Source organism: Anopheles aquasalis, chromosome 2 (genome assembly GCF_943734665.1).
Source record: "Anopheles aquasalis chromosome 2, idAnoAquaMG_Q_19, whole genome shotgun sequence".
Taxonomy (NCBI): Eukaryota; Metazoa; Arthropoda; class Insecta; order Diptera; family Culicidae; genus Anopheles; species Anopheles aquasalis.
Genome location: NC_064877.1, coordinates 40,569,499 through 40,595,000, shown reverse-complemented (window position 1 = coordinate 40,595,000; position 25,502 = coordinate 40,569,499). Strand labels below are relative to the sequence as shown.

The 25,502-nt window shown below is 48.4% G+C and overlaps 3 protein-coding genes and 1 long non-coding RNA gene across 4 annotated transcripts; 1 reads left to right on the top strand and 3 right to left on the bottom strand.

Annotated features, from left to right (window-relative positions):
- Positions 1–847: 847 nt before the first annotated feature.
- Positions 848–2,512, bottom strand: LOC126580934 (uncharacterized). Its single transcript, XR_007609125.1, has 2 exons — positions 1,217–2,512; positions 848–1,138 (listed from the first exon to the last, which is right to left on the bottom strand). It is a non-coding gene; the product is annotated as an uncharacterized LOC126580934 (long non-coding RNA).
- A 12,673-nt stretch (positions 2,513–15,185) lies between these two features.
- On the top strand, positions 15,186–17,799 carry LOC126581273 (UDP-glycosyltransferase UGT5-like). The gene is made up of 4 exons (XM_050244810.1): positions 15,186–15,810; positions 15,918–16,827; positions 16,903–17,348; positions 17,414–17,799. Exons 2-4 carry the CDS (start codon positions 15,958–15,960, stop codon positions 17,709–17,711), a joined length of 1,614 nt encoding a protein of 537 aa, XP_050100767.1. The 5' UTR covers positions 15,186–15,810; positions 15,918–15,957; the 3' UTR covers positions 17,712–17,799.
- An 8-nt stretch (positions 17,800–17,807) lies between these two features.
- LOC126581275 (uncharacterized) lies at positions 17,808–18,966 on the bottom strand. The gene is made up of 2 exons (XM_050244812.1): positions 18,679–18,966; positions 17,808–18,470 (listed from the first exon to the last, which is right to left on the bottom strand). Exon 2 carries the CDS (start codon positions 18,468–18,470, stop codon positions 18,006–18,008), a length of 465 nt encoding a protein of 154 aa, XP_050100769.1. The 5' UTR covers positions 18,679–18,966; the 3' UTR covers positions 17,808–18,005.
- Positions 18,967–23,150: 4,184 nt separating this feature from the next.
- LOC126581274 (transcription factor mef2A-like) lies at positions 23,151–24,798 on the bottom strand. Its single transcript, XM_050244811.1, has 2 exons — positions 24,776–24,798; positions 23,151–24,611 (listed from the first exon to the last, which is right to left on the bottom strand). Exons 1-2 carry the CDS (start codon positions 24,785–24,787, stop codon positions 23,151–23,153), a joined length of 1,473 nt encoding a protein of 490 aa, XP_050100768.1. The 5' UTR covers positions 24,788–24,798.
- Positions 24,799–25,502: the final 704 nt, after the last annotated feature.

Sequence of the window (25,502 nt, the reverse complement as noted above, 5' to 3'; positions counted from 1 at the left end):
CCGTTGGGCCCGTCATTGGAAGTGGTTGGAAAGGGCGAGGAGGGAGAGAGCATCGTTCGGTTTGGTCTTCTCACCGTAACATCAACTTCCGTCCTGACAGGTTGGCTTCTTCCGGCGTGAGAAATGTACTGCTGAACCTTCCTCTCATCTTCCCTTTAACTCCCTTGTTTCTTTCGTTGTTTTCTGCCATCATCATCATCATCATCATCATCATCATAATGCTCCTTATGACCGAGCAGCGAAAGTGTAAAGGATGCTTCCGCTTTCGCTGCTCCCCGTTTGTTGCGATGAGCGTCTGGCCAGCACTCAATCCAGCTACAACCCCGTCATCCTTCTAGGATAAGAAAAATGGCCAGTTTAGCTATTCCGGTACTGCCAACATTCCTAGCGAAGCATCTCGGATCTCGAGATAGGCGAGCACGGCCACTAAGCATTTCAATTCCGTGTCGAAAGTCGAGCACCGAAATCACCGAAGTAAAACAATTCACAGGACACGGGAGCGGGAACGAACGAAAGGCGAAATAAATAAACTGATCGGAAGCAGCGTGGCACTCAAGGCTGGAGGCTAGAAGAGACGAGAAACCCGCAGTGCTGCCGCTACTGTGGGCTGTGTGCTGTCCAGCAGGCATGTGATCGGATATGGAACGGAATTGTAAAATTTATTTGTTTTCTGACAGCACAAAGAGCGCGCTTCCCGCGGACCGCGTCTGGCTCCTCTCGGAGGAAAGATGAAAAATCGTTTGTCCGATTCTCCCGCGGAGTGGAAGGATGCGGAGAAGAGCGAGAGAGAGGCCGCAGGGATTGCAAACGGGAGAGTACACGGGAATTTACACATCACCGGCAGTGGCACGTGATAAATATCCGGAATCCGGACAATATTATTTTTCTATTTGTCCAGACCATCTTCTCCTTCCCTCCCCCTGACGCTCCATCCGTGACGACAACCCATCACGGCCGGCCATGCGAGGTTGACGAAGGGAAAAAAAACGGAAATTCCGGACTATTTCCAGCGAAGGGCGTCGTTGCGAATCCACTATTGGCCCGGAATCGATTTCCACTGGCTCCATTTCGAAGGCCTTCCGAACCTTCTTCCCGAGGACGATACGATGCGATGTGTCCACGCACTACGAGTAGGATCCTGGGACACCGGGATTGGCAATTGTGTTTGTTACCAGCGTAGCGAATCGATTCGTTCTCGCCTGGCCGAGTCACTCACCTGCAAGGAGCAGTCGTGGAAGCGGCAGGAAACCCAAAACCAACTTCATTTCTCTAGCCTCGTTCCTCCTGTCTCCTTGAAGCATGAAGCAAGAGGGGGCGGTTTACTTACTGGACAAATCTAATTAGGGTTTCGGATTAAACACGACGTAATGGTGTAGGAGTAGGAGCCTACGGTTGTGCTGGTGGTGGTGACGCCAGCGAGCGAGACAACCGGGACAACGATAGCCTAAACGAGAGTTTAACCTGCCAAAACCAATAAGATTACATATCGTATAAGCTATTATTATGTAACTAAATATTCCAATTCTGCACTTTATCTCCCCGGTCCCCGGATCGGGCTGCTGTGGTCACTGGGCTGTAATGCTCGAACGCAGGGAGGGGTCGGCAGCATAAAGGAGCCGGGTGGTGGCTTCGAGATGCTGAGAGTGTGGCCTGATGCTGAGAGTGGGGACTGATGGGCACGTGTGGTTGTGTGCCGTTGACAGGCCACCGGTAATCCCAGGGTTTGGGGCGAATGGAGCGGCTTCGCATCCGCTTACACACCGGCCATGTGGTCGATCATCATCGTTTCAATTAGCTTTCGATGGTTACGGTCACCGTTCGGACGATGATGATGATGATGATGATGACGGCGGGTAGTAGTGGGCAGTGCTGGCGGGGATGTTATGTCGAATAAGTTATCTGCCATCTGCCTTCCATCCAACCGCATCGAGAATGAGTCCATTCGAGGAGGTACTCCCAAACAAGCGAATGATGTGTTGCGCCAGTCTTGCCAGCTTCAGCTCATTGGTTTCGCCGAATTGATGGCCACTGGGGCCGGCGTTCCGCGCAGTGAAACACTACAAATTGCTAAACACCTGGCGGCACATTTTCTGATGATCTTGCATAAACCCTTCCTTGCACGGTACTGTCACAATGACTCGTGTCTTTCCCGATTTGGGAGAGATTTCGGTAGTGGCACCTTGTGGGTACTGGGCTGGGCACACGATTTTGGGTGTTGGGCAGAGCGTTTTGCAGCCTCCCTCAGGATCCGCCTCGTACTCGCAGCACTCGTAGTGCCATTCGCAGTTCTCATTCGCGTCCGGCTGGGCACTGGTGCCGGTGAACCAAGCGGTTAGCGAGAGTAGCACAATCACTGTCGTTAGGAAGATCTTCACCTTCATCTTATAGCTGGCACTGTTTTGAGGTGATGATGACACACGACGAACAGCTTCCCCTTAAATCTGTTTAGCAATTGTCAATTGATGTTAATGCAGCACCACGTACTACATGCTGGCTGGGTGTCACAGTACCAGTTGAATGCTGATTGTAGACTGAGCCCGGTGGTCTAGACATGCGGCTGATCGACTCGTTATCACTGAGAAGGCGTAAAAATCCCCTCTTTTCAAACTGAGAGCTGATAAGGCGAGGTCACGTCGGTTAAACGGGTGAGCAGATATTTTGCAGCTGACTTAAAGTTGATGACATGCTGAGCGTCCAAAAAATGCATGTTTGAATTTTGGTTTGCGATTTATTTTAATTAATTTAACCCAAAAATGCTTGAGCTTAAGCTTAATAAACTTGTGTGCTAAGCGAATAAACTTGATTCATTTGCATCCTTTTGTTGACTTATCGTTAACAGTGCAAGCAGTGCATCGACTTCTCAAGATTTCCTCTAGGCAAAGGCGTCATTAGTAAGCAGTTATAAACTTGATTACGACCTTGCATTGCTGGCCGTTATGGTACACTGTGTTTATATTTTCATAATTAGCACACAAAAAACAGTCTAATCAATGGCAGCACTAGGCACGCTGCTCGATGGTGTACACCTATCGCCTGGGCTTGGTCTTGAAGCTGATCGGCTGTTGTTTATTCTTCTATTTTTTGCCCACTTTTACCTCCCCCCCCCTCCCTTCACGGATCGGAACAGTTTGGTGTCGTAATGGTTTGTTATCAGATGCACAAGTTATTCAATCACTTTCACAAGATTGGATCCGATAACCCCTGGTAGCACGGGACTCGACTTCCGGGAATCTTGATTTGCACCGTTTGACATTTTCTGCGTCGTTAGGTCGAACGGAGCCGGGTCAAACACGTGAGCACGAACAACGACGCACAAATGGCCGGCCACTGGCACAAGAAATTCGTTAGCCAGATCCGATTTGAATGATTGATTAATTTGTACATTCCTTCCGCCTCCCGTCATCTGTTGTTGTTTGTGCGAAGGTTGACCTAGCTGTGCGTTTCCGGCAGAAGAACTTGTCGCTTCACCCTCAGGAACACTCTGCTCACCATAGACGTTTAGCGTTTTTCCCTTCGAAAAGGACGAACGATTTGCAGTTGAATAAAATTTTACTGCTACCGAGACGTCGCAGTCTGTTTGCCAGTGTGATTGGACGGCTTCAATTATTGTTGACGGCACTTGAAATGCTGCTTCGAGTTCTATGGGCGTTCCTGTTCTTTCGAACGAGGTCACAGTGCAAGGCACTCGAGAATAGTGTCTCATTGGCAGAACTTCAGTATCATCGTGTCCCATCATCGTGTGCACCAGACGTTGCACAGCAGATAATCTCTATCTTTATCACCAGAGCCGGGTGTTATTTGATAAGAAATCGATAGTATCCATTAAAGAAACTAATAGCCGGGGGGATTCTATTGGGAACAGTTTGAGTTGGAATTCAGGGATACTCGTGAAACATCTTGAGGAATAGTTAAAATTTTCTAACAACATCACAAAATGCTCAAAACATTTGTAAAATAGAGTAGAATAGAATAGTTCGCAACAATGAACCGCTTAAAATATTACAATTCTTTGAGCATAAAAGATCGTAAGATCGTAGCTCGCAATGTTACAAAAAAGGTAAAGGAATCTAACTGTGTAACTCCTTTTGAGCATCGATTTCGTCCGCCACAGGGAGTGCCAATCGCTCTAAACTAAGCTGTACTTTGTGGCTGCGAACTCAACAAAACTGCCAATGACAGATGAATGACTTCCTGGGGCAATGTCTGATATTCTAACAAAGACTTTGACAAGGAAAACGCCTGACAACCTGCCACCTGGCTCTGATTTTCTGAGCACTTTTAAGGCTACAGCCGTGCTGGCTATCCAATTTTTCATTTAGCAAATCAACGATTACAACCGAGCCAAGCAACGATCTCTCGCCCCTAGCCAGCTGGTGCTGTTTGGCGTTGGATATTTTGATTTCTGGGACAGCTGGCTCATTACTCTTCCTCCATAAACCGTCGTCGAACCTTGTCGATTGGTTTGATTGAAAACCAGCTGGACAAAACACGCTCTTTCGTTAGCAGGAACTGCTACCGTTTCTTATCGGTTCGGAGCCGTCTGGATGTGATGGCTTCGGAACATTCGCATTGCATGAAGGGGGAAGGCATTACAAATTTGCCTATGGTTTCGAGCGAATACAGTACAAAATGCGGTTTGTTAAATTTTGCTCTTAAGGTAGCCCAATTGACGCTCCGTCTATCGGGGCGAAAGTGTAACAGAATACCGATTTGGCCACCGGAAAGGACCACTGTGCGGCGCAATCATTGGCATTGATTTGCGGTCAACCATTTCATTTCGATGCTGACTGGCGGGTGAGTGATGAAATTTTGCAAATGAATTCCGAACGCCTTCTCACCTTTTTCGCCACAACGCAGCGAGCCTGGAGAGCACCACTTGGCGGTGGATGCCGGTGGTGGTGGCGGTGCCGGCCATCTGATTGACACGGTACACGGACCAAGCAGAAGTTTATGTTCGCAACGTGAGGCCAACCGTTCGCCAGCGTTCGCCAGCGTTCGGTTTCATGCAGGTCGTCCGTTACCGGCATTGTACTGATTGACTGGCGGTGCTACCGGTGGCCGCCCACCCTAGTGCTCGATCTCCAGCAGATTGTGCACGGTTCCGGTCGATAAATTGTGGTCATTTTGCCGTGGCCGTTTGTATTATTATGTGTCAACGATTTGCACCACAAACCGTGCGCACAGCGGCAACCATTAAGGTGAAACAATATAAATTGCATTCGCCGTGTGATCCACGGGGCTTATACCAGGCTCACTGGTAGCCTACCAGTGGTAGGTGTTACGTGTCCGCATGCTGGCGTGACCGGAAACCGTGCCCTGTGATGCTGCGAGAACAGGCGTTGTAATGCATGTAGACGGTACGAGGGCTAGATCCTTATGTTTGCAGTGCGATATCTACACATCAGCTCGTACAATCCTACGGTGCACAATACTAGGTTTACCTTACCTTGTTTTGTTTGCGAATCATGTTTCACAAACACTCCCTTTTGCTTGGTAATTCTACCCAAATAGGGGGATTTGATCGACGAAAAAGGGAAAGTCGATTATACGTCGAGCACGGAAAGTCCAATTCAATCGATCTCAAAAGAAGGGAAACGTGTCAAATGCACTCAACGGTATTCCCGACGCCCAATGGCGCCGCACCGTTCTCGCCGGTATCGAAAGGTCACATCGGGACATCGGGACATCGGGCTTCCGGGTGTCGTTTCGCATGGTTCACCATTCCCTTCTGGTTCGTCCTTCTATTGTCCTCAGAGATGAAATGTGTCCTTTATGCTGCTTCGTCAAATTCATCTTTTTCTCCGTGGTTTGTCAGCCCGCAGGAACACGGGGCTCTGTTTGCCATTGTTGTTATTATGTTGCACACCGTGGAATCGTGGGCAAAGGAGAGATAAAATGAAACATTTGCTCTCGGTCACAGCGACCCTAGAGATGCAACTGTTTCGAGGGTGGTGCTAGTGTGGATCCGAAAGGACGTGTTTCATAATCGCGTGATCATTCGCTGTACGGCGACGTAAATTAATCAACTAAACAGTGGAGAGCGAATTGCAATCGATTACACTATTAGCCATGCGATTGGGGTGGTGTCTGGTGAATAATGATGGTGGTCACCGCTGGGTGCATGGTCATTGAGCCGTTGTAGTCCTGTTCTGATGATGCTGGTCTAGGTGCACAGATTGTTGTGAGAATTGTGGAATTCGCGAGCGCTAAAATCTACAATCCTATACAAAAACGATTCCGCGTTGATTCAGTACTAAATTCTCGCCAATATGGGTTTATATCAACCGTTTGAACCCACAGTTCATAGGTAAAATATTCTCGCTGGAATTGTGATGTTTGGAACAGTTCCATTCAATGGTTTTGAAAATGTCTCCAGTGTTAAAAAAAGACATTCATTAACATTAAAGCTAAAGTCTATCAAAATTTTGAAGAAACGTGATTGACTAAATACATGGCTCGTCCGTCCCTTTTAACGTCAAATAAATACATGGTCTACGATGGCCTAAAGCAAACTTCAACAAGCCTGTAAATATTGTATTTCATAAAATGGAGTCCCCTATCACGTGTCTAAACGAACCCAAAAATGTGCAGAAAAGGTAATTTTGGGCCACGGATACTTGCTCTTCAAAAAAACACATTGATTTTAATTCATTGCAAAATGGGCATATTTTCAAGCAAAAACTTGTAGATGCAATGATCTCACTGTTTTAGGACGAAAAGATGGCCTTTATTATAAAGGTCAAACAGGTAGAGAGAATTTTTCAAGATATTTTAATGCTTCTCCATGAAGGTAATTGAAAAGGATTGTTAACTTGTCGAGTGATTTTGTTTGCAACTGTTTATATTTACATTATAACAATAGAGCTCGTTGTATAATAGATACAAAAAAAAATAGGTAAAATAAATTATTTTGCTCTGAAATAAAAAGAATTAAAAAATGATTTCAACTTCCATAAATGATCTTTACATTTGTTATACCGGACACCTTGTATTTGGGAATCGAAAAGAAGCAAACCAAGTCCACTGAATCAGCAGATCCATTAACGGTACTTGCGTGTTTTCGTTCCTTACAGCCTGCGGTAATCGGTTTAGCTTGATCGATCGAATTCGTTTCTATAAATTGATTAATGGCAGAGAATTCCGAGAGAATAATACGAACAAGAAGAAGTTGAACAGATGAAAAAGGGGATGCTGTTTATTCGACAATTGAACCCTTGCATGGTAAAGTCTCGCGCACACACGTGCACACCTGGCGTGTATTACGCAGGCGGAGGAATTAGAATTTAATTCCAATTCATTCCCTAAGCTACATTACCACATACCCCAGCACACAACAACAACACAACAGATAAGAACTCCAGTTAGTAATTAAGCTGCTGCTGTAGCAGTATAGATAGAACACGGGCCCTGGGGCGAATGAGGAACAACAAACGAACGGTTCCACTCCGCAAACGCAGATCGCTCGCTGGCTTGTTCAATCATCCGCCAAGTGCTCGCCCCCGAGGGTTGATGGACCTCAATGGCGTCTATGCGCGCGAGAAATCCACTCTCGCTTTCGTTAAATCCTTCCAATCCAAGCCGAGCCGGGATCTTCTGCCATTGATTGAGTCGTACGGCGAGATTGAACCTTCGGGGCAAGGAAGGCTCGCTGCTGCTGCGTATGATAGGTTGAATTAAAATTTATTCCATTCAATTCCGCCCGGTGATGCCTCGCCATGGCCCACGGGAAAAGACACCCGTGACATCGTCATCGCCGGCACCGGATACAGGATTGCAAAACTTTTGGCCCCGGTCGTATTAATTGAACCGCTGGGGCATTGTGGATCCGCTGGTGACATCAAAGCAAAGGGTCACCCCTGGCACAACGAACCACACACTCGCACCCAGACACACCTGCAGCCGGATGTGAGCAATAAGTCTGTCCCAGGGAAACCACATCCTCGAATCGTACGTCGGTTCTTGAATTCGATGTCGTTGTCGGTGGCCCCTGAATCGCGGCATCCCATCAACTCCTGTCACCCATGATAAATCAGTGTCCTCGGGGCCCACGTTTCATTAGATAGAAAAGCGTAACACTATTTGGCCGAAATTAAAATATCAAACAAAAAGACTGCCGCAGTCCTCCGTTCCGTTCTCGTGCCCATCCCCGTGCTCTGCTGTTTGGTCTCCTCCCCGAGGGGTGCCCGGTGCTTTTGCACGCAATATGTGCGGTACACGCGCATCAAATAATTGTCACTCGTAATAGCATGAGTGATTGTCATGCGATAAATAATGCGTTCGGTGGTAGAACGGGAAGAGATGGAAATGCGTGCGACAACGCCTAAGGTGCAGGCCAGGACCCCGGTTCAAGGGGTGCATTGAGTTTATGAAAGGGAGAAGGAAAAGAAGAAAGAAAAAAAATCCTCAATCCTCTTCCAACGTATCATACTGGAAACCAGCTTAGAATGGGATGGGCGACAAGGGAACAGGCGGAGGCCAGGAACACAAAAAGGAAGCCCACGGGCTACGGGACCAAGCACACGGAGCGACCGGAGGCACCCGATTCGTTCCACGGAGCGGTACGCTGTTGTTGCGCGCACTGTTTCATAATGGGCGCACATTTTCGGGGGACACATTTTATGGAAAACCACGCCTTGACCTGCTGCTGCTGCTCGCCTAGACTTGCCGTGTGTTGTCGAGATTGTCTTGTCGTGAAAATGAACCCAAACACCCCACAATCAGCAGAGACGAGAATGTATAGGATGGCCGCGGACGGTCGTGAATTCAAATCCGTGGATTCATGTTTGCGATACATATGTTTTCCTTCCCGGCCGGCTTGCTTTGCTCGCTCGAGTGCACACCGGGAATACCAGCATATGCGCCGGCACCTAGCCCGTGGCCACACCGCTCGCACCGTAAGTGTCGATGCGTGAAATGCGTTACGATAGCGATCCTGGGTCTGGGTGTGTGCGGTAAGAAGCTGCAAATCGGTGGTAGCCGAGACATGAAACCGAGGGGTGAATATGAGAATGACAGCAGCAGCAGAAGGGACAGTGGCAGCATCGGTTTGAACGGGGGCGTTGAAGTGAAACGGAATCGCTCGATCTAACATGGATTCCCCGGGGTTGATTCGTTTGGAACATTGTGCTCGTGGATAGTAAATAGTAATTTAAAACCTTAAGATAAATTTCCGATTGTTGATGAATTAGCACCGTTAGGGGTGACTGAATGGCTGAACAAACAACTCTCGTCCTGAAGCTGGGTGTATCCGGGGATTTGTGCGAGCTAGAGCTTAGCCCGAACCGTCAGCATCATCACCATCATCAGCTTCGTTTACTCAGCAGACACGAGAGACAACACTGGTTTCCTGAGGAGTTAGTATCTGATAGTTTTGCAAATGCAATCCCCGGGTGTTGAACGTCCTTGGAAAGGAGGCATTAGCGCAGATGCTCTACCATCGGAAGGGATTACAATATGCTTCGCTTTGTTTACATTCCTATTGCGTCTGCGTACAGACGGACGGTCGTAAACAAGTGTATCATTGTTGCTCTGCACAACTCGACGTCGCAATTGACGAAAGGGGAATATATCCACTCTACGGGGTGGGCGATATGATTTAATTGCCCTCAATATGATCTATTTGCCGGTAAGATTAAGCGATTGTTGAATGGACTTGTTTTCGGGCTTCGGAGGAATGGATGATTTTACGAAAACATTTCTGAGAACTGCCCGAGGAGATCCTTCCAGGACTGTTTTTTTTTTTGAGAATAATTGTTATCTTCACTCGCTCATTGCGTTCTCCGTAGGTTCGCCATCGGTTCGATTATATTCGAAAACAACATCCACAACCATCGCCGCATCTGCCCAGGATAGTGTGCGCGGGATTGCCAAGAAACCTAGAACCTAGCCCATCAACCGGGAGGATTGGGTTTTCACTTTTTTCGAGAGCCATTTTCAGAGTATTTCCATAGACCCCGGGTTCCGTGTCATTTTTTGTGTGCAGCCCATCCGTCCGTCCGTCCGTTCAGTGGATTAGCTCTAGCGCTAGCGAAAAACACGTTCCTTTTGATGTTGTTCGACGAAAATGGTTGAAAAACGAAAACAGTCAGGAGAAAACTCAAATGCCAAATGTTTGGCCGTTTGGCGTTTCATTTCTCTTATTCTTTCCCGCAGACACGACACAGACGGTCGATTGTGTCGATTTACATGTCGACCCTGTTTAGGCTGACATCGGCCATGAGGATTGGAGGGGGGCCTCTCTCCACTTCTTTTCCATCGTCCTGGTGGGCGCAAGGTGGCCAATGGTGCGTATTTCATTTTGTGGTGAAGAAATGAAAACTCGTGGCTCGTGTACTTGGCGGTTGACTTCATAATTTTCTAATTACAATTTCATGCCAGTTTAATGCTCGATAGCATGAGCAGCAGCAGCAGCAGCACCAGACCTTTTGCCAGAGACCCTTATCCTAACGATTGAGCGTCACGTGATTTCGATCCACAGCATGGCGTAGGGGAACGGCTCTGGTCACCGAACTGGAAAATAGCTCTCGGGCTTATGGCGGTCTTTTTGGGAGGGGGGGAGTGAGTTCGATCACTATCCCTTCCTTTCTTTCAGTTCCTTCTTCCACACCATCCCGGCTCAGCTCTCTGTTTTTCAGCTGTAATAGTGGACTGGAGTGTGTGCAGTGAAAATGAACAACCGCCACGATGTGGCCTGCGCCCTCCGCTATAGGTAGAAGTGCTCTCTATTTGTGCGGTTTGGAGAGCAGAACACTACACGATATGTGGAGGCGTAACGCTGTACCAGCACCTTGGAATGGAGTCCCCAGTCCCGTAATAGCCGCTTGCGCTCACGAAGACTGCCCCGTCGACAAGGGAACCGACGCCATTTCTTTCAAAGTGAAAATTTCTAATTATTCTAAATATTTTAATTAAAATTATAACGCTCTCACACATATGCAAATTATGAACTTTCGGCCATCCGGAGATCTTTGCTGCAGTAGATTCGCGTCGTCGCGTCGCTTCTTGGCGTTCAAAGTTCCCACTTTCTTTCTGTCCGGTTGTCTGGTTCGGTTGACCGACCTCGTTGGTTGGTCCGTCCCTCATCGCCCGGCACTCCAGTAGACACTTCAGACAATTTCAAATTCACGAAAGCGTCGAGCGGTGCCGTCGACTGGTGGCCGTGTCTGACCGTCTCGAGGCTTGTCCGTGCAATTAAATGAACAGTCTCCGTCCGGGGCCATCTGCATCCTTCCGCCGGGGACCGAGAGTGGAAACATTTTTCAAACTCATAAACACGGTCCACCCTTCGCTGGGTGCCCCAGGTCCGAAGACTTCGCCGTCTTCGTCTTCGTTGTGTAGTGCCGAAGAGTGCGAAGCACATGACATCCGACCTTAGCTTTCGGCTTTCTGGGGAGTTTTGGTCTGTCGGTGCGGTGGTATGTTGGATGAGAGGCCTGGATCTAAAATTAGCATTTTTGGTGTTCGGTGCTCCCGGTGAGAAAGGGTGGCGCTCTCACCGCTTGCGGAAATCCCCTAGAGCCCCAATACAATCATACTCTCTCATACCTAAACGCAAACTGTATTGCTAGCAACCATAACGACCGAGCGTGGGCGAGCAATCTGCAGACCGAAAAGCATACACGTGCCCCTTTAATTCGGTTCAATTGCAAACGGATTGCTTTGCAGACTCCTACTACTACTACTACTAGTACTACTGCTGGTATAGGCTAGGGTGCGTCCCCTTCTCGTCATATGCAGCATCCGATGATGATCTGTTGTACTACGCGAGTTTGTGAGCGCTCTGTTCTCTTCGTTTTCCCACTTTTCGCTCCACATTATCATGTGTGTGGGTAAAGGGAAGAAGGAAGAAGGGTGTCGAAAGAGTTGGGGAAGGCCAAATGAAAAGGTTTTGTTATTGCAGGATGCCAACGTTGCGCTCGGCTGGAAGGATGTGTGTTAGGGTGAGTGAGGCCTGCGGCAATGATTCTCTATGTTCGAAGTCAAAGAGAGACACACGAGTACAGCATACGAAGGGATAACAATAAGAATTTGTCGAAAGTAAACGATTTTGATGATTTCCTAGGGGTTTTTGGTGACAAAGATGTTTCTTCACTCTTTTCCCAATAAAGTTTGGAATACGTTGTGGAGTAGAATGTTAAGAATTTGTTGCTGTATATTAGACCGATTAGGTGGAAGGAAGGTTCATTATACTATTCATCAAAGGCCGGTTAATAGAGTAGATAGGGATATATTTGGCATTTTAAGGTTATTCCTAATTACTTTTATTACTTTTCTCCCCTTTTCTCGGAATCATCCATCAATGCTAAGCTACTTATGATTTGATATACTTTTCAAGTTGTTAGTTCAATCTTTTAAAAAATTCTGTCACTTTTTAAGTAATCTAGTAAAACTTAATTGAAAAGTTAAAAATAAATTAATAGATATGGATAACAATTGTTTTGAATGGTTTGCTTTTCCAAGTGAAAATCAACGTAATTATGGTCACCACTATCACCCACTGTCCGGGGGGGAAGGCTGCTATCAGATGGCCCGGGGGGTTGAATGACTACCAGAGTGATTTACCGTACCCGTTGCCATTGTACACGGAAGTTGTTATTTAGAGCATATTGGCCGTGCATGATGTACGCAGATCGCATGTACGGCATTATTCTTGCAAGCCGGCCATATACCGGAGCAAACAAAGCACAAGCACACGAAGGAGCACAAGAGGAAACAAAAAACGCCAAAGGAAATCCTTCAACAATAACTTCAATAATTCTGCTGCTTCAAAACTGCACCAAACAGTTCAGCATCACTGGCACCATCGGCTGGGTACTACTATGTATTGTGGAGCAAACAAGCAACAATCATCAGTAGCTGAACCTGTGGTGTGCCATGGTGAGTGCCGGGGGGATTAATTTTATCTTTATTTACGTTGAGTACACGCACACACCCGCCAGTGCACTCCACACTTCAGTCGCCAAGCCACCGGGAGGCGTATAATAGATGATTCTTTGCAACGATGTTTCCGATCATCCGTGCGTATGACGATATGTTGTTGATGATGATGATTGTATGGCCCCGTGCACTCAACATGCAATTTGGATGTTGACTTCTTCTTTTCGCCACCCGTTCGGCTCCTTCGCACCACTTACCGTCACTATAATGCTGACGCCCTTTTCGGTTCAAATGTGCATAAATCAACATCAGCAACAACGCTCGTCGGTCGGTCGGTTGGCTGGTCGGCCGAGAGTGCTGCTGATCGAGTGTCTTAACGGGGGGAAAACGGGGCAATTTCTCGCCTGCCGTCTATTCCGTACCGTAGCCGAGCCTGGCGCCCAGAAACATCATTCTCTCTTTAGCGTTTCCTGTTGCAGCATCACCGGGCGCATCGTGTGAATCATCATCATCAACTTCACGGCACGGCACGGCACGGTGGCGCTCGATGAGCAATCCGCCCATAAATTACATCCGATTGCTTGTTTACATTACTTTACAGGCTTTCTCTATCACCGGGAAGCTACTCGACTGCTGCTGTCTAACTGGGAGAATGTCCTGGTCCTGGTTCACCCACGTCACGAGTCTTCTCTTCTTTCTTTTGCGATTGTAATGCTTCCGGGGATACGCTCGCGCCGGAAACGGGAACGACGGCAAGCCAAATGTTCTTGTTGCGGCGAGATTAGTGTGCGAACATGGACCGAGACACGGGCTCCCGTCTGCATCCGTCCGGAAGGGGTGTGCTTTACAGGCAATCATGCCGGCAAGTATGGTTAGAGGGCTCGTGGAAAGTGTCTTGTTAGGTAGATGTCTGGGAGAGGTTAAAAAAATGCAGCAAATAACACACTGCGCTCGTGCAGACATACGCACGGGGCAAAGCTGCCACGTAGGAGAAGCAACTGTCTGGCCCAGTATGGTAGGAGTTTGTGTCGGTGCGTCTGGCAGGAGGTAACATGGTAAGTATGGGTATTACTGCGGCATAATTGTCAACCGTTGGCGTGCATTTCTGGACTGCTGAGAGGCACACGAGTACAGTCCAGTAAGAGTGCTGGTTGATGTAAAGAGTTTCTGCTTCTGGGAAGTATTATTAATTACTGCAGGAAGTGCTTTCCGAGGAATATGTTTAGTCTTTGTTAACTGTCATCAAAAGGTGCAATCAAATGGAATACATTTGTTACTGATTTATATTATGTTTTCTCCACTATAAATTCCGAAACTATGAAACTATGATACTATAAGTGTAGTATTGCCTTCTTTAAAGTAATTAAACGAATGCTTAAACGTAAAACAGAAACGACGCGTGGATGCTGATTTAGTCGAGATGAAAGCACTACGTTATAAAAATTAATGTCTGGGAACACATTGCACATGATGTAAAATCCTTATTAGAACACGTGAAAACCGTAATTTATTTTGACATTTTTTTTCGAAGGAAAATATGAAATGACTGCCATGCAAATTTGAAAAACTGTAACATATTACATCACAAGACCATTCGTAAAATGTTGGTCTGAAGAGATGTTCCAGATTAGTTTGTTTCTGCTTCTAAACTGTTTCGCTTTCGTTTTGACTATTTGATCGCTTATGTTAAAAATAGGTGGAGAGCAGCAAGCGAATTGTGAAATACGTGTAAACAACAATAAGCAACAATAAACTTCCCTAAAACATACCGTTACCATCACATTCTTATTTAATTTTTAAATAAACAAACAATACACATGCATTATAAACAGCGTATTACACCCTTCACGGCAACAAGTTTTCGATAACATATTGTGCAAACAATTGTTGGTAACGGGTTCCCCAATGCCCAGAACGGATTTTGTGAATTGACCTGTTTAGCACAACCGGACACCAAAAGTAAAGAAAGCGGCCCCATTGCCTTGTTCGTTTAAGCTCCCTTCGTCTGTCATAGTCCCAAACTTTATTGTCGTATTTTTAAAAAAATCCCAAAAGGGCGACCATAACCGACATCGCCAGCAATTTCGCGCATCAAGCGTCTCACACTTTCTGCGGAGTTTAATCACCAATCAGGTTTCAGCCACCTTCCAACACGAAGCGCTTGTTTGCACGCCCGTCTATAATTAGCGATCGGTGGTTTACCGTACCAATCAGTGAAACGATCGCACTCCCCAGCACTGGAAGGGTGAGCTGAAGCAGCGGGGACCAAACAAAAAAGCTGTTTGGCAATGATAGTGGGTCCCCCCCAAAAAAAAAAAAAACGACAGCGAACGGGTTTGAATGGGGAAGAACGAACCGCTAATAATAACAATTCACAAAAACATGCTGTCGATCGTGGTTGCCATGTGCTCGCTCGTATAGCGAATGTTTGATGGAGACGCAGGAAGTTAATCATACAGAGGGAGCGGAGTGCAGCGATGTTCGCGATCACGCTCGATTAAGCACCTTCGATTAGGTGGGCCCCCGTATCGACCATGGAGGAGCATTACGAACGCCCCATTCATACAATGTACGCAGCCGTACCGGTCTACGGTCGTCTGGTTCCGAATGGTTGGAGGTATTGTTGTTGTGTTGCGATGTGCTCCGGGGGCTGGTGGCTACAGTGCCACATAGCGCCTCTCCGAGACCGGATAGTAATGAGCGACATAGGCGAACACGATTTAGTGTGTCGTTTAGATTGGTGCGAGCATACGAACGTTCGAGCACGTGAGAGCTAGGGTGCGAGATTTGGAACTTCACCAAGGCAGCCTTACGCCCGGGCGGGTGATAATTGCTGGTGCCGCTGATAAGATACAGGTTCGTTCGACGTTCGACGAGTTTTGTACCCCGGGCGGGTGGTGGATTTGTTCAGAGTCCGTTCTGATTGCGTGAAAGGTTAGTAAGTGAGAGCATGGTCAACATGCGGACGTTCCAATTCCGGCGACCCCCATCCTCGCTCGATTTCACACATTTAGCTTTGTTGACAATGTTTTTGCTTCCAGCGCAATACCTGCTGCTACGAAAACAGAAACGACGAACCGAATGAAGCTACGGTTGGCACCACTGGTGGCCTGGGCCATCGTGGCCCTGGTGGCGATTGGGTCCAGCAGCGTCCAGGGTGAAAACATTCTCTTCCTGCAGACGATCTGCTCCAAAAGCCACCACATCTGGAACCGGCAGATCTTCGATCGGTTGTACGAGAACGGCCACAACCTGACGATACTGTCGTTCGAGCAGGAAGCGTCCGTACCGGGCAAAACGTTCCTGGTGATGGACGAGTTCCAGCAGAAGCTGATGGCCAAGTTTGCTGACGCCGCGACGACCGATTTCTCCTCGTACGAGGGTGCCTTCGGGAACATCATGAACGTGTACCAGTACTACGAGGTGTCGAGTGCGCTCCTGGTGGAGGAACCGGCCATCCAACGGCTGCTGGACTATCCGCGATCGTTCCGCTTCGATCTGATCGTGCACGACTTTACGATGGGCCAGTTTCTGCTCGGATTCGTGCAGCGATTCGGCAATCCCCCGCTGGTGTCCGTTTCGGCGTACAACATTCCCTCGTACACGCAGTACCTCGCGGACATTCCCCTCTACACCACCTACCTGCCACACCCGGCCTCCAGCTTTGGCTCACGGATGAGCTTCACCGAGCGGGCCCGAAACACCGCGTACTGGTGGTTCGACATGCTGTACCGCCAGCAGATCTTTATGCCACGGGAAAACCAACGGATGCAGCGTCTGTTCGAGGGCGGCGACGGCGGTGGCTCGTTGACGCACGTGAAGCTACTCGAGCGGCGCACCGAGCTGGTGCTGGTGAATAGTGATCCGGCGCTCGATTTCTACCAGCTGCTGCCGCCGAATGTGGTGCAGGTTGGTGGTTTGCACATCAAGCGGCCGGAGGAGATGTCACCGGTGAGTGATTTTGATGGTGGTTCCGTTGCACCAGGAACAGCCAAGACCTAACGCAATTTACTTACTCATTCACAGATGATGAAACAGTTTATGGCGCGCGCCAACCGGGGAGTGATACTGTTCAGCTTCGGTACGAACGTGCAGAGTGAAATGTTGGGACCCGAGGTGAACCGACAACTGTTGGAGCTGTTCCGCAGCATGCCGGAGTACGGGTTCATCTGGAAGCATGGGAATGCGGATGGGTTGATAATGCCACCGAATGTGTTGATGACGCCGTGGGTTCCACAGTCGGCGGTGCTGGCCAGTAGCCGGACCAAGCTGTTGGTCAGCCACGGTGGACTGCTCAGTCTGCAGGAGGCGGCCTGGAATGGTGTGCCCGTCATCGGTGTACCGTTCTTTGCGGATCAGTTCTCGAACGTGCGCCGGCTCGAGCTGTCCGGTACCGGTGTTGGCATTCCGTCTACCAAGCTAAACGGAGAAACGTTGCGCGAAGCGTTGGAAAAGCTGCTAAACGATCCGAGGTAAGCTAGAGGTCCACGATGCAACAACGATGCACAATTAATCGGTTGCATTCTGCGAATTGCAGCTACCGGAAGCGTGCCAAGGAGCTGTCGGCTCTGTTCCGTGCGCAACCGGAACCACCGCTTGATCGGGCCATCTTCTGGATCGAAAAGGTGATCGCCAACAAGGGACTGCGGTATTTGCGTTCGCCGGCGCGCTCGATGGCGCCGTATCAGGTGTACGGGCTAGACATGCTCGCCGTACTGCTGCTGATCGCACTCGGCTACTATCTTATCTTTAAGCGTCACTCGAAACCAGCCACCAGCAGCACCAGCACCCCCGGTAGCCAACAGGGGCCCACAATGAAACGCAAGGAGGAATAAACCTGACCATCTCTCCCCTTCCACCTCCGGCCGGTCACTTGCGACCATTCCGGAGGGAGAATGGTGGGAAAAGGCTCAGCAACAGAGACGGGTGCATTGCGCTGTTCATACAGAGGTTGTTTATTTGGCCTTCATTCCGAACCACATCAACGGCACGACAACAACAACAACAACAACAACAATAACAACGACAGCGACCTATAGATGGGGTGGCCGTCCATCCGGGGCCATTCCGTGACTAGCTACTTGGTATATATGGCACGTAAGGAAACGCCCGTCCGGGTCCGTTAGGGGTTAGATATGTGTTGACGCATCGAGTGCTGCTATCGTGGCGTCGTACGATGGTGGCGGTTCTTCCTCTAGCGGAGGTGGATGAGGTATGAGTTTGCTGATCTTCTCGTAGGACGGTGGCTGAACGATCGCGATCGGTGGTGCATGGTGACCCATGACGGTCTCGTACGACGGTGGTGGTGCGATGGTGCGCGGATCGGAACCGTGCTCCATCGTGTCGATCGACGGTTGATCGCTCAGCGGACCGACCCACAGACAGTTGCCGACACGGTGCGTCAGGTAGGCGGACGTTAGGATGCAGATCAGAAAGAAGGACACCGACAGGGCGGCCATAATGATCTGCGTGTCCAGCTGTTCCGACCATCCCGCGTGGCCCATGATGTAGTCCATGAGCAGCGCGATGACGACCAGCGAGTGAATCGTTATCAGGATGACAGCGATATCAAGAATGCACTGTCGCAGCTTCATCTGCAGTGTTCCGAGCAAGGGCGACAACGAGCGAGCGAGGGAGGAAGAGAGATGCAAAAAAGAAGAAAACAGAAACCGATCACTCGATGTCGCTTGATTTTCACACCATTTAGCACCATTTAGCACACATGCCAGTCGCATACACGCTCATACGATCACAAACACATCTAACTGAGGATCACTGCTCCCCGGGGTAGCCGATACTTACGGTGCTACATTTTGGCCGACAACGGTTAGAAGACACTCGACACGCGGCACCGCTCACAATGTGAAACACTACTCGGATACTATCACGGTTATTGCCACGTTCGGTTGACGTTCGGTGACCATCAGCCTACTCTAGTTCCCTAGCAAGCCCCCCCCTACTAGTCTTGCTGATCGCGCAAACGGACACGATGGACTGGCACTGGTTGACCGCCAGCTCTGCGACGTATAGTACATGCGGTCTGCTGTGGTTCCGGTGGAATCTGTTTCGCGAATGATAACGATCTGGCTCTTCCGTACAAAAGATAAACACCTTCCGGGTGTTGATCCACATCCCCTCTCCAATGCTCCGCAAACCGGAGCGACGTCACCGCGAGACACGAGTGGAGATGAGATCGTCGTTAGATCTCCCTCAAGACGCAGACGCAACGTGGTGACGTTTGACACTCTCGCGTGTCGTGCCGTTGTTTGGGTTGCGCGGCCGTTTTGTGGCGTCCCAGGGGCGGTACCAGGTCGATGGTCACCGTGTATTGACACACTGATTACGCAGTTCGTGACGCGTTTCTTTCTCGTGTGCCCGATCCGTGGTTCCGGAGCACACAGGCACGCACGGGAGCGAGAGAGAGAGAGAGAGAGATGAGATGCTGGTGGAACAGAAGACTTCAAGACAAGAAAAGTGAGCACAATGATACCCTTTTTCCTATCATTTGACCACATTGAAGAATGGCCTGGATGAGTGGGTGGAAAACTGTGCCACACTAATGGGGTCACCTGGGTGAATAAGAGATTTCGTGTGCAGCTGCAGCATACAAAGCCGATCCGTCCTTCGATGCGTTGCCCGGGGTGGTTAAACGCGAACGTGAACTTGAATCGGTACAGGGCAGTAGCACAAGACGACCAGAGTGGAAAATGGATCATCTCTCACCAGGGTGACACACGTCAGCCGCGGCCAAGGAATGACGCTTGGTTGTACTCTAATTAGCCTTGAAAGTGAAATGTTGCCTCTCCCCCACCGTTTCGTCCGTTGGGTGTACTCAGTTGGATTTCGGTTTGAAGATGACACTGTTTGGATACTCCGAGCGTGCGCGTAATACGGAGAAAGTGCCGGCACTTCCGTAAGGGCCCAACCCTTAACTTTGGCAATTGAGTTCACTTTCGCGCGTTTGCTTCCGGGACATTGCTATCGGTTTGTGTTGGTTTGGTGCAATTTCGTTAAATATTACATGACTGTTCGGTGCGTAGAGGTAGACACGACGTAATTTCCCTTGAAGCGGTACCGGAACTGATCCGAATTCTGCCATATTGACTCACTCAGATTGCGGTTATGGTTCGTTGGTGAAGACGAATTTCCGTTACTGACAGTTTTCTCATCAAAATCGAATTCAATATTGGCAATGGAGCATTGAACGTTTGAATGGATGAAATCCGAAAATTACTTCCCATTTCAATACCAATTTCACTAGACTTGCAAAAAAAACGTGCCAATTGTTGCTCAGAATCATTTTTCTGGTCATCATGGTTCCTGGCTGTGATGAGCTAACGCATAATGGTCATATAAATGAAATCAAAACCGAAACATTTAAACCACACCCAGCATAATTAAAAAGTAGCCCCTCGCTATTCAACATTCGACCATAAAGTAGGAAGGATGAGCAAATATTTCATACATTATTGGCCAATTCAAACAGAAGTCTGATTAATCGGAGCGAGGTATTTGGGTAATATAATATTATAAAAGTTTTTAATTTCCTCCACTGCTTTTTTAACGAATCGAAATAAAGAATGCATTGTACATCGAACGAGCAAATTTATCAGTACTGCTTCTATGGGTTCTTCGAATTGGAAATTATATTGGCACACGAGATGTTTATTTCAACCACTTCATCGAATTACTTTTTATTTCCACGCGCGCTGTTTGCAAATCGAGCGCCTCGAGAAGAATTTTCGCGGGCGAGTAAATATGTTTGCTTACAGTCAGACCCTTTCAATAATGTTACCAACGTTTTAACTGAATTGCAACGATTTTTTATAGGTGAGAATATAACTTTAACACTTCAGAGCATGATGTCACATCTACAGCACGGTTTGTAACGGTTGAAAGTGATCCCGAAAGACAATCCATCATGCAAACAAGAAGCCATATCGACTGGCTATTGATTGTGGCTTTTCACTGTTTAAGAAAAACAGTTTAAGTTTAAGTGCTGCACTTTAGGTCAAATATTGGTAAAAGTCTCACGTACACTTTGAAGTCCTTCTTTCATCCATAGAGTTTGTATTTTATCGTCACCCAGTATGGCCGAGGTTCGTCTTATCATTATTGTTCATTTTCAAAGATATTTTCCACGCTATTGAATTTTGGGGGAGCTAGTGTGATTGATTGAAACTCTGTTGCAATAGCCAAAGAGCGCCACCGGGTAGCTTTATGATATTGGAATACTAAACTCATGTCTATTCAATTTAAGAATTCTTCAATATTTTTACGTGATCACAATGTAAGGATACTACGGGTAAGGATTCTTTTAAATCTGTTTTTTGGTCGTTACAGTTGGTGCACACCAAGGATCTTTACACCATTGCATGAGAATCATTTTCTTATCAAATGACAATGGCCACCTAGGAGATCTTTGAACAATTACTTAATGTTGAATCTTTGACACAATAGCTGTAATTTTCAATCAATTATCATATTTAATGATGAGATACTTAAATTACAAAATTAAATTAGTTTTGATACTGTTTAAAATTAGTTTTGATTAGTTTAAAATTAGTTTTGATACTGTTTATGGGTTATTGATGTCAGCACACATTTTGTGGAACACTAGTACATATGGAAATTAGTTAATTTTACCAAATGAATCCATGCCTTGCGTCAAACAGCAATAAAATCTTAATTATCTTCACAAACAGATTTATCGCAACGCTTCGCAAATTAGCGACATTATTGAGACGCATCTATGGTTAAAACCTTCATAAATCATTATTAAAAAAGCCATAGAGAACCATTTGAAACAACTCTCTCTCCCTTTTGTAAAAAATGGAAACCAGCATAAGCGCGAATGGAAAGTGAAGCCACGGTTGCCGTAAGACAATATTCGGAGTTTGGGTTTTTTTTCCCCTAGCAGTAAACATTTAAACAGGGATCCTCACTCCCTAACTGTTTCTGTAGTTCATCAAATGGTTGAGCGAATGCAGCCCCTTCGTATCCTGAATCCTTTCACAACGGCCGGTCGATTGGTGGCCCATCGGTTGTACTTACCTTCCCTTTCCTTGGGGTCTCCGTAAAAACGGTTACAAACATAAACGCAACAAATTTATTCCAATTTAAGCACATAATGAGATTACGTTTTATTACGTTCGACGGCACAATAGAGGCAGCAAGGAAGCGAAACAGTTTTAAGTGTTGCGTGTTCTTCTGGTTGGGTTCTGCTTCGGCCACAAAATAGTACGACGCAAGCAGCAATCTGTGAGCAAAAGAGCCGAGCTCACGGGGAACTGATTTTCAAACGCACGAAAGGCAGAGCGAATGCTACACACTACACATAACTACGAACCTAACAACAACAGACAAACAAACAAGCTGAACAACAATCGTACTAAACACAATGACTCCTTCCCTGCCACCCGGAACACATGGCATTCCGGCCGAGGGACATCTTTCATCGGTGAATGCGAATGCGAACGCAGGAATCAAGATGTATTGCAGCACATTTTTTTCCAGCGGAAAATCCAACCATCCTCCCGTCCTCACCATCCACCGTCTTCCGTTCTGGGTTCCGTGCTCGCGGACCACTGTACCGCGCGTCCCGGTACGAATGGTGAATGAGAATGAATGCCCGCGCGTACATATTCCTTTGGAGGCTTTCCCTCCGGGACGGAAGGTAAATTCACCAATTTCGCACCGTGGACCGGGTGGGCCGAGCGGACCTTTAAAGTCCACCAAAGCCACGGAAAAGAGCAGCTTAATAAATTAATAACAATTGAACCATTCAAATAACGAACGGTCTTTCGCTCCGAATCCGTGCCAGCTGTCAAAATAGTCGCTTAAAAGCCCGGTCAAAGGCAAGTCGGACTAACCGTGGGCGGGAGTGTAAAGTAACAAACAGCTTAAACAAACAGAAGTGACCACGTTATAGGGAAACGCTTAAAGAGCCCGAAAGCGAAAGGAAGTCACTACAATGGAATGCATTTTGTGGGAAGGAAGCTAACAAGGGAAGCCCACAATGCACGCAATGCAAGCCAGCATAAGTGGAGCAAAAACAGAAGAAAGACGAACACGGGAAAGGTGCGCCCCTGCTAGTGCAACTAGTAGCGGCCACGCGGCCAGCCACCGGCTAATTGGAATGCAATAAATTATTATGCTGCGTGCTATTACGCAACACGCGCTGTAATGCGGCACCCGGACTCGTCTTCCGCCCTGGTTGAGAATTGGCTGGCCATGATTTGGAAACACTCGGAGCTCCCCCTCCCTCCCCTGGCTCACCAGAAACCACCACCACCACTGCCGCTGCCCGGTGGCGGTGCCGGTCCACTGGCCGTCTGCTGTTTCACCTTGTGGATGATCGTCTTGACGATCGGCACCCGGACGGGGATCGGTTGGGGAAGGTAGACCGGAACGTGCTTCTCGACCGGGTACGGAACCGGCTTCTCGATCGGTACCGGGATCTTCTTCTCCACCGGATACGGCACAACCCGTTCGATCGGTACCGTGATCTCCTTGATGTCCGGAACGGCCACCGGCTGCGAGACGGGTATGTGGACCGGGTAGGGCCGTGGGATCGGTACCAGCACCGGATGGGGGATCCGCACCTTCACCTCCTGCGGTATCGGCACGTGGATCTTCTTCACGTACGGTACCGCGACCGGTGTTTCGATCTCGACGTGCTGGCTGATCGGTATCGTGCGGCCTTTCGTGTGAATGACCGTCGGTCCGGTGCCTACGCCATACCCATGATGACCATAACCTCCGGTTCCTGCTGCCGCTCCGATGGCTGCTCCACTGTGGAAATCTTCGTCGGAATCGTCGTCATCATCCTCGTCCTGCTCCTCACTGCTGGTTCTTTCATCTCCGACGCCATACTCGTGGGAGGTGGGCAGCTGGCGGACACCACCACCACCACCGCCATGCCCACTACCGTGCAGGATCTGGTACGCATGAATGAGTTGCGGATGGTGGTAGACTGAGGATGAAGCGGCACCCTTTGGTGCCGAGTAGCTCGAATGATGATGATGATGATGATGATGCTGCTGTTGCTGATGGTGCGTGTGATAGTGATGACTGTGGGGATTGGTGCCACCGTAGGTTGTGGCCGAGGACGAGGAGGAGGAAGGCTTGGGCTTCTTGCCCTTCTTGTACGCCCGTATTGGCTCGTACACGCTGGGAGACTCTTCGCTGGCGCTCGTATCCTCTTCCTCCTCACTTGCGGAGTCGACGGAGGGGTAGTGATTGTGCTGATGATGCTGATGCTGGTGGTGATGACGCGTACCACCTCCGTGGTGCCGGATGTAGGTCGTCATGTGGTGATGGGTGGCACCGGCCGCTTCCGAGTCTTCCGCATCATCGGTTTCATCCTCACGTGAATCAGGCTCCTCATACTGTGGTTGTTGGAACTGTTGCTGGTGCTGCTGCTGCTCCTGGTGCTGGAACTGTTGCTGCTGTTGGTGTTGTTGTTGTGCTTGATAATATTGCTGCTGATACCGATAGCGGTTATGCTCATTGTCGTCCACTTCGTGCTCTCCACTGTCCAATCCATTCGTTTCCACATCCTGATCCGAAGGATCGTCCAGGTGAGGAGACGCATCCCTCCCACTAGTTCCCGGCGGTTGATACGAAAGGACATATTTTCCCAAAATTCTGGCTGGCACTGGGTTTGCTTGGGTTGTTCGGTCGTTGCAAATCAGCAACAGAACTGCCACGCTTCCGATGACAAGAAAACTCATCTAAGAACCGAACAGAGAGAGAGTTAGAGAGAGAGAGAGAAAGAGAGAGAAAGAGAGCGAGAGGAACCGAAAGATAAGCAAAAAATTACGCCCACGATTAGCATAAACGTTGCCACTCGAGATCATCACTCCGTTCGCTCGTCTTCTTCCTTCTCCGAACTCACATGATTGATCATTTCCTTTCCCTTTGAATACGTCCTCGTTACCACGTTAATGAAAACCCCCTTAGAAACGTCTCACTCAACACCGATCAGTACACCATTTAGGCTAAAGGAGTTCACTGACGCAAACAAAACACAAAAACACAAACCACAAACGATGGTCCCCCGACTGGGTGTCCACGAACGCTGCTGATGCCACTGTACGACTGCACCGTTCACTGTGAAAGGGCTGCCATATTTATAAGAAAGCAAGGGTCCCAATCGAACGTCCAACGGTGGGGGGGGGGGGGGGGGGCTAGTGCAATCCGATCGGATTTACGAATCGGTCGGAACTCGAGCGGAACCCGGGTGTGAAACACGGCACGGCAGCTCCCTGAGCGACGTCGTCGTCGTCGTCGTCATAATTACAGCCGGAAGGGGTGGCCACGGTATGGTGGATCAGGAACTGCTCGATTGGGAAAAAAAGGGATCAACCCTCGTTGTGAGGTTAAGCAATTGGCCAAAACAATGCAAGCAATAGCGATCGCTTTCGTGTTGCTCGCCTAAGTAACGATCGCTAATGGATCGCGCACGAGAAGCATTGAATGCGCGACGCTTGAGCGACGAACCCGCGAGCTTGTGGTTGGACATTCACACGCAGTGCACAAAATGGCGAGCGCACGTGCCAATGAGTCACCAGATTAGGAGATAGAGGAGCAACATTTAGGGAGGCAGCATTTCAATCAACGCC

Excerpts from the sequence above, each read along its gene's own strand:
- LOC126581273 (XM_050244810.1), top strand. The coding sequence starts at position 15,958 with ATGAAGCTACGGTTGGCACCACTGGTGGCCTGGGCCATCGTGGCCCTG. Across the intron at positions 16,828-16,902 it reads GGCCGGAGGAGATGTCACCG|ATGATGAAACAGTTTATGGC; the intron begins GTGAGTGATTTT and ends ACTCATTCACAG. Across the intron at positions 17,349-17,413 it reads AAGCTGCTAAACGATCCGAG|CTACCGGAAGCGTGCCAAGG; the intron begins GTAAGCTAGAGG and ends TGCGAATTGCAG.
- LOC126581275 (XM_050244812.1), bottom strand. The coding sequence starts at position 18,470 with ATGAAGCTGCGACAGTGCATTCTTGATATCGCTGTCATCCTGATAACG.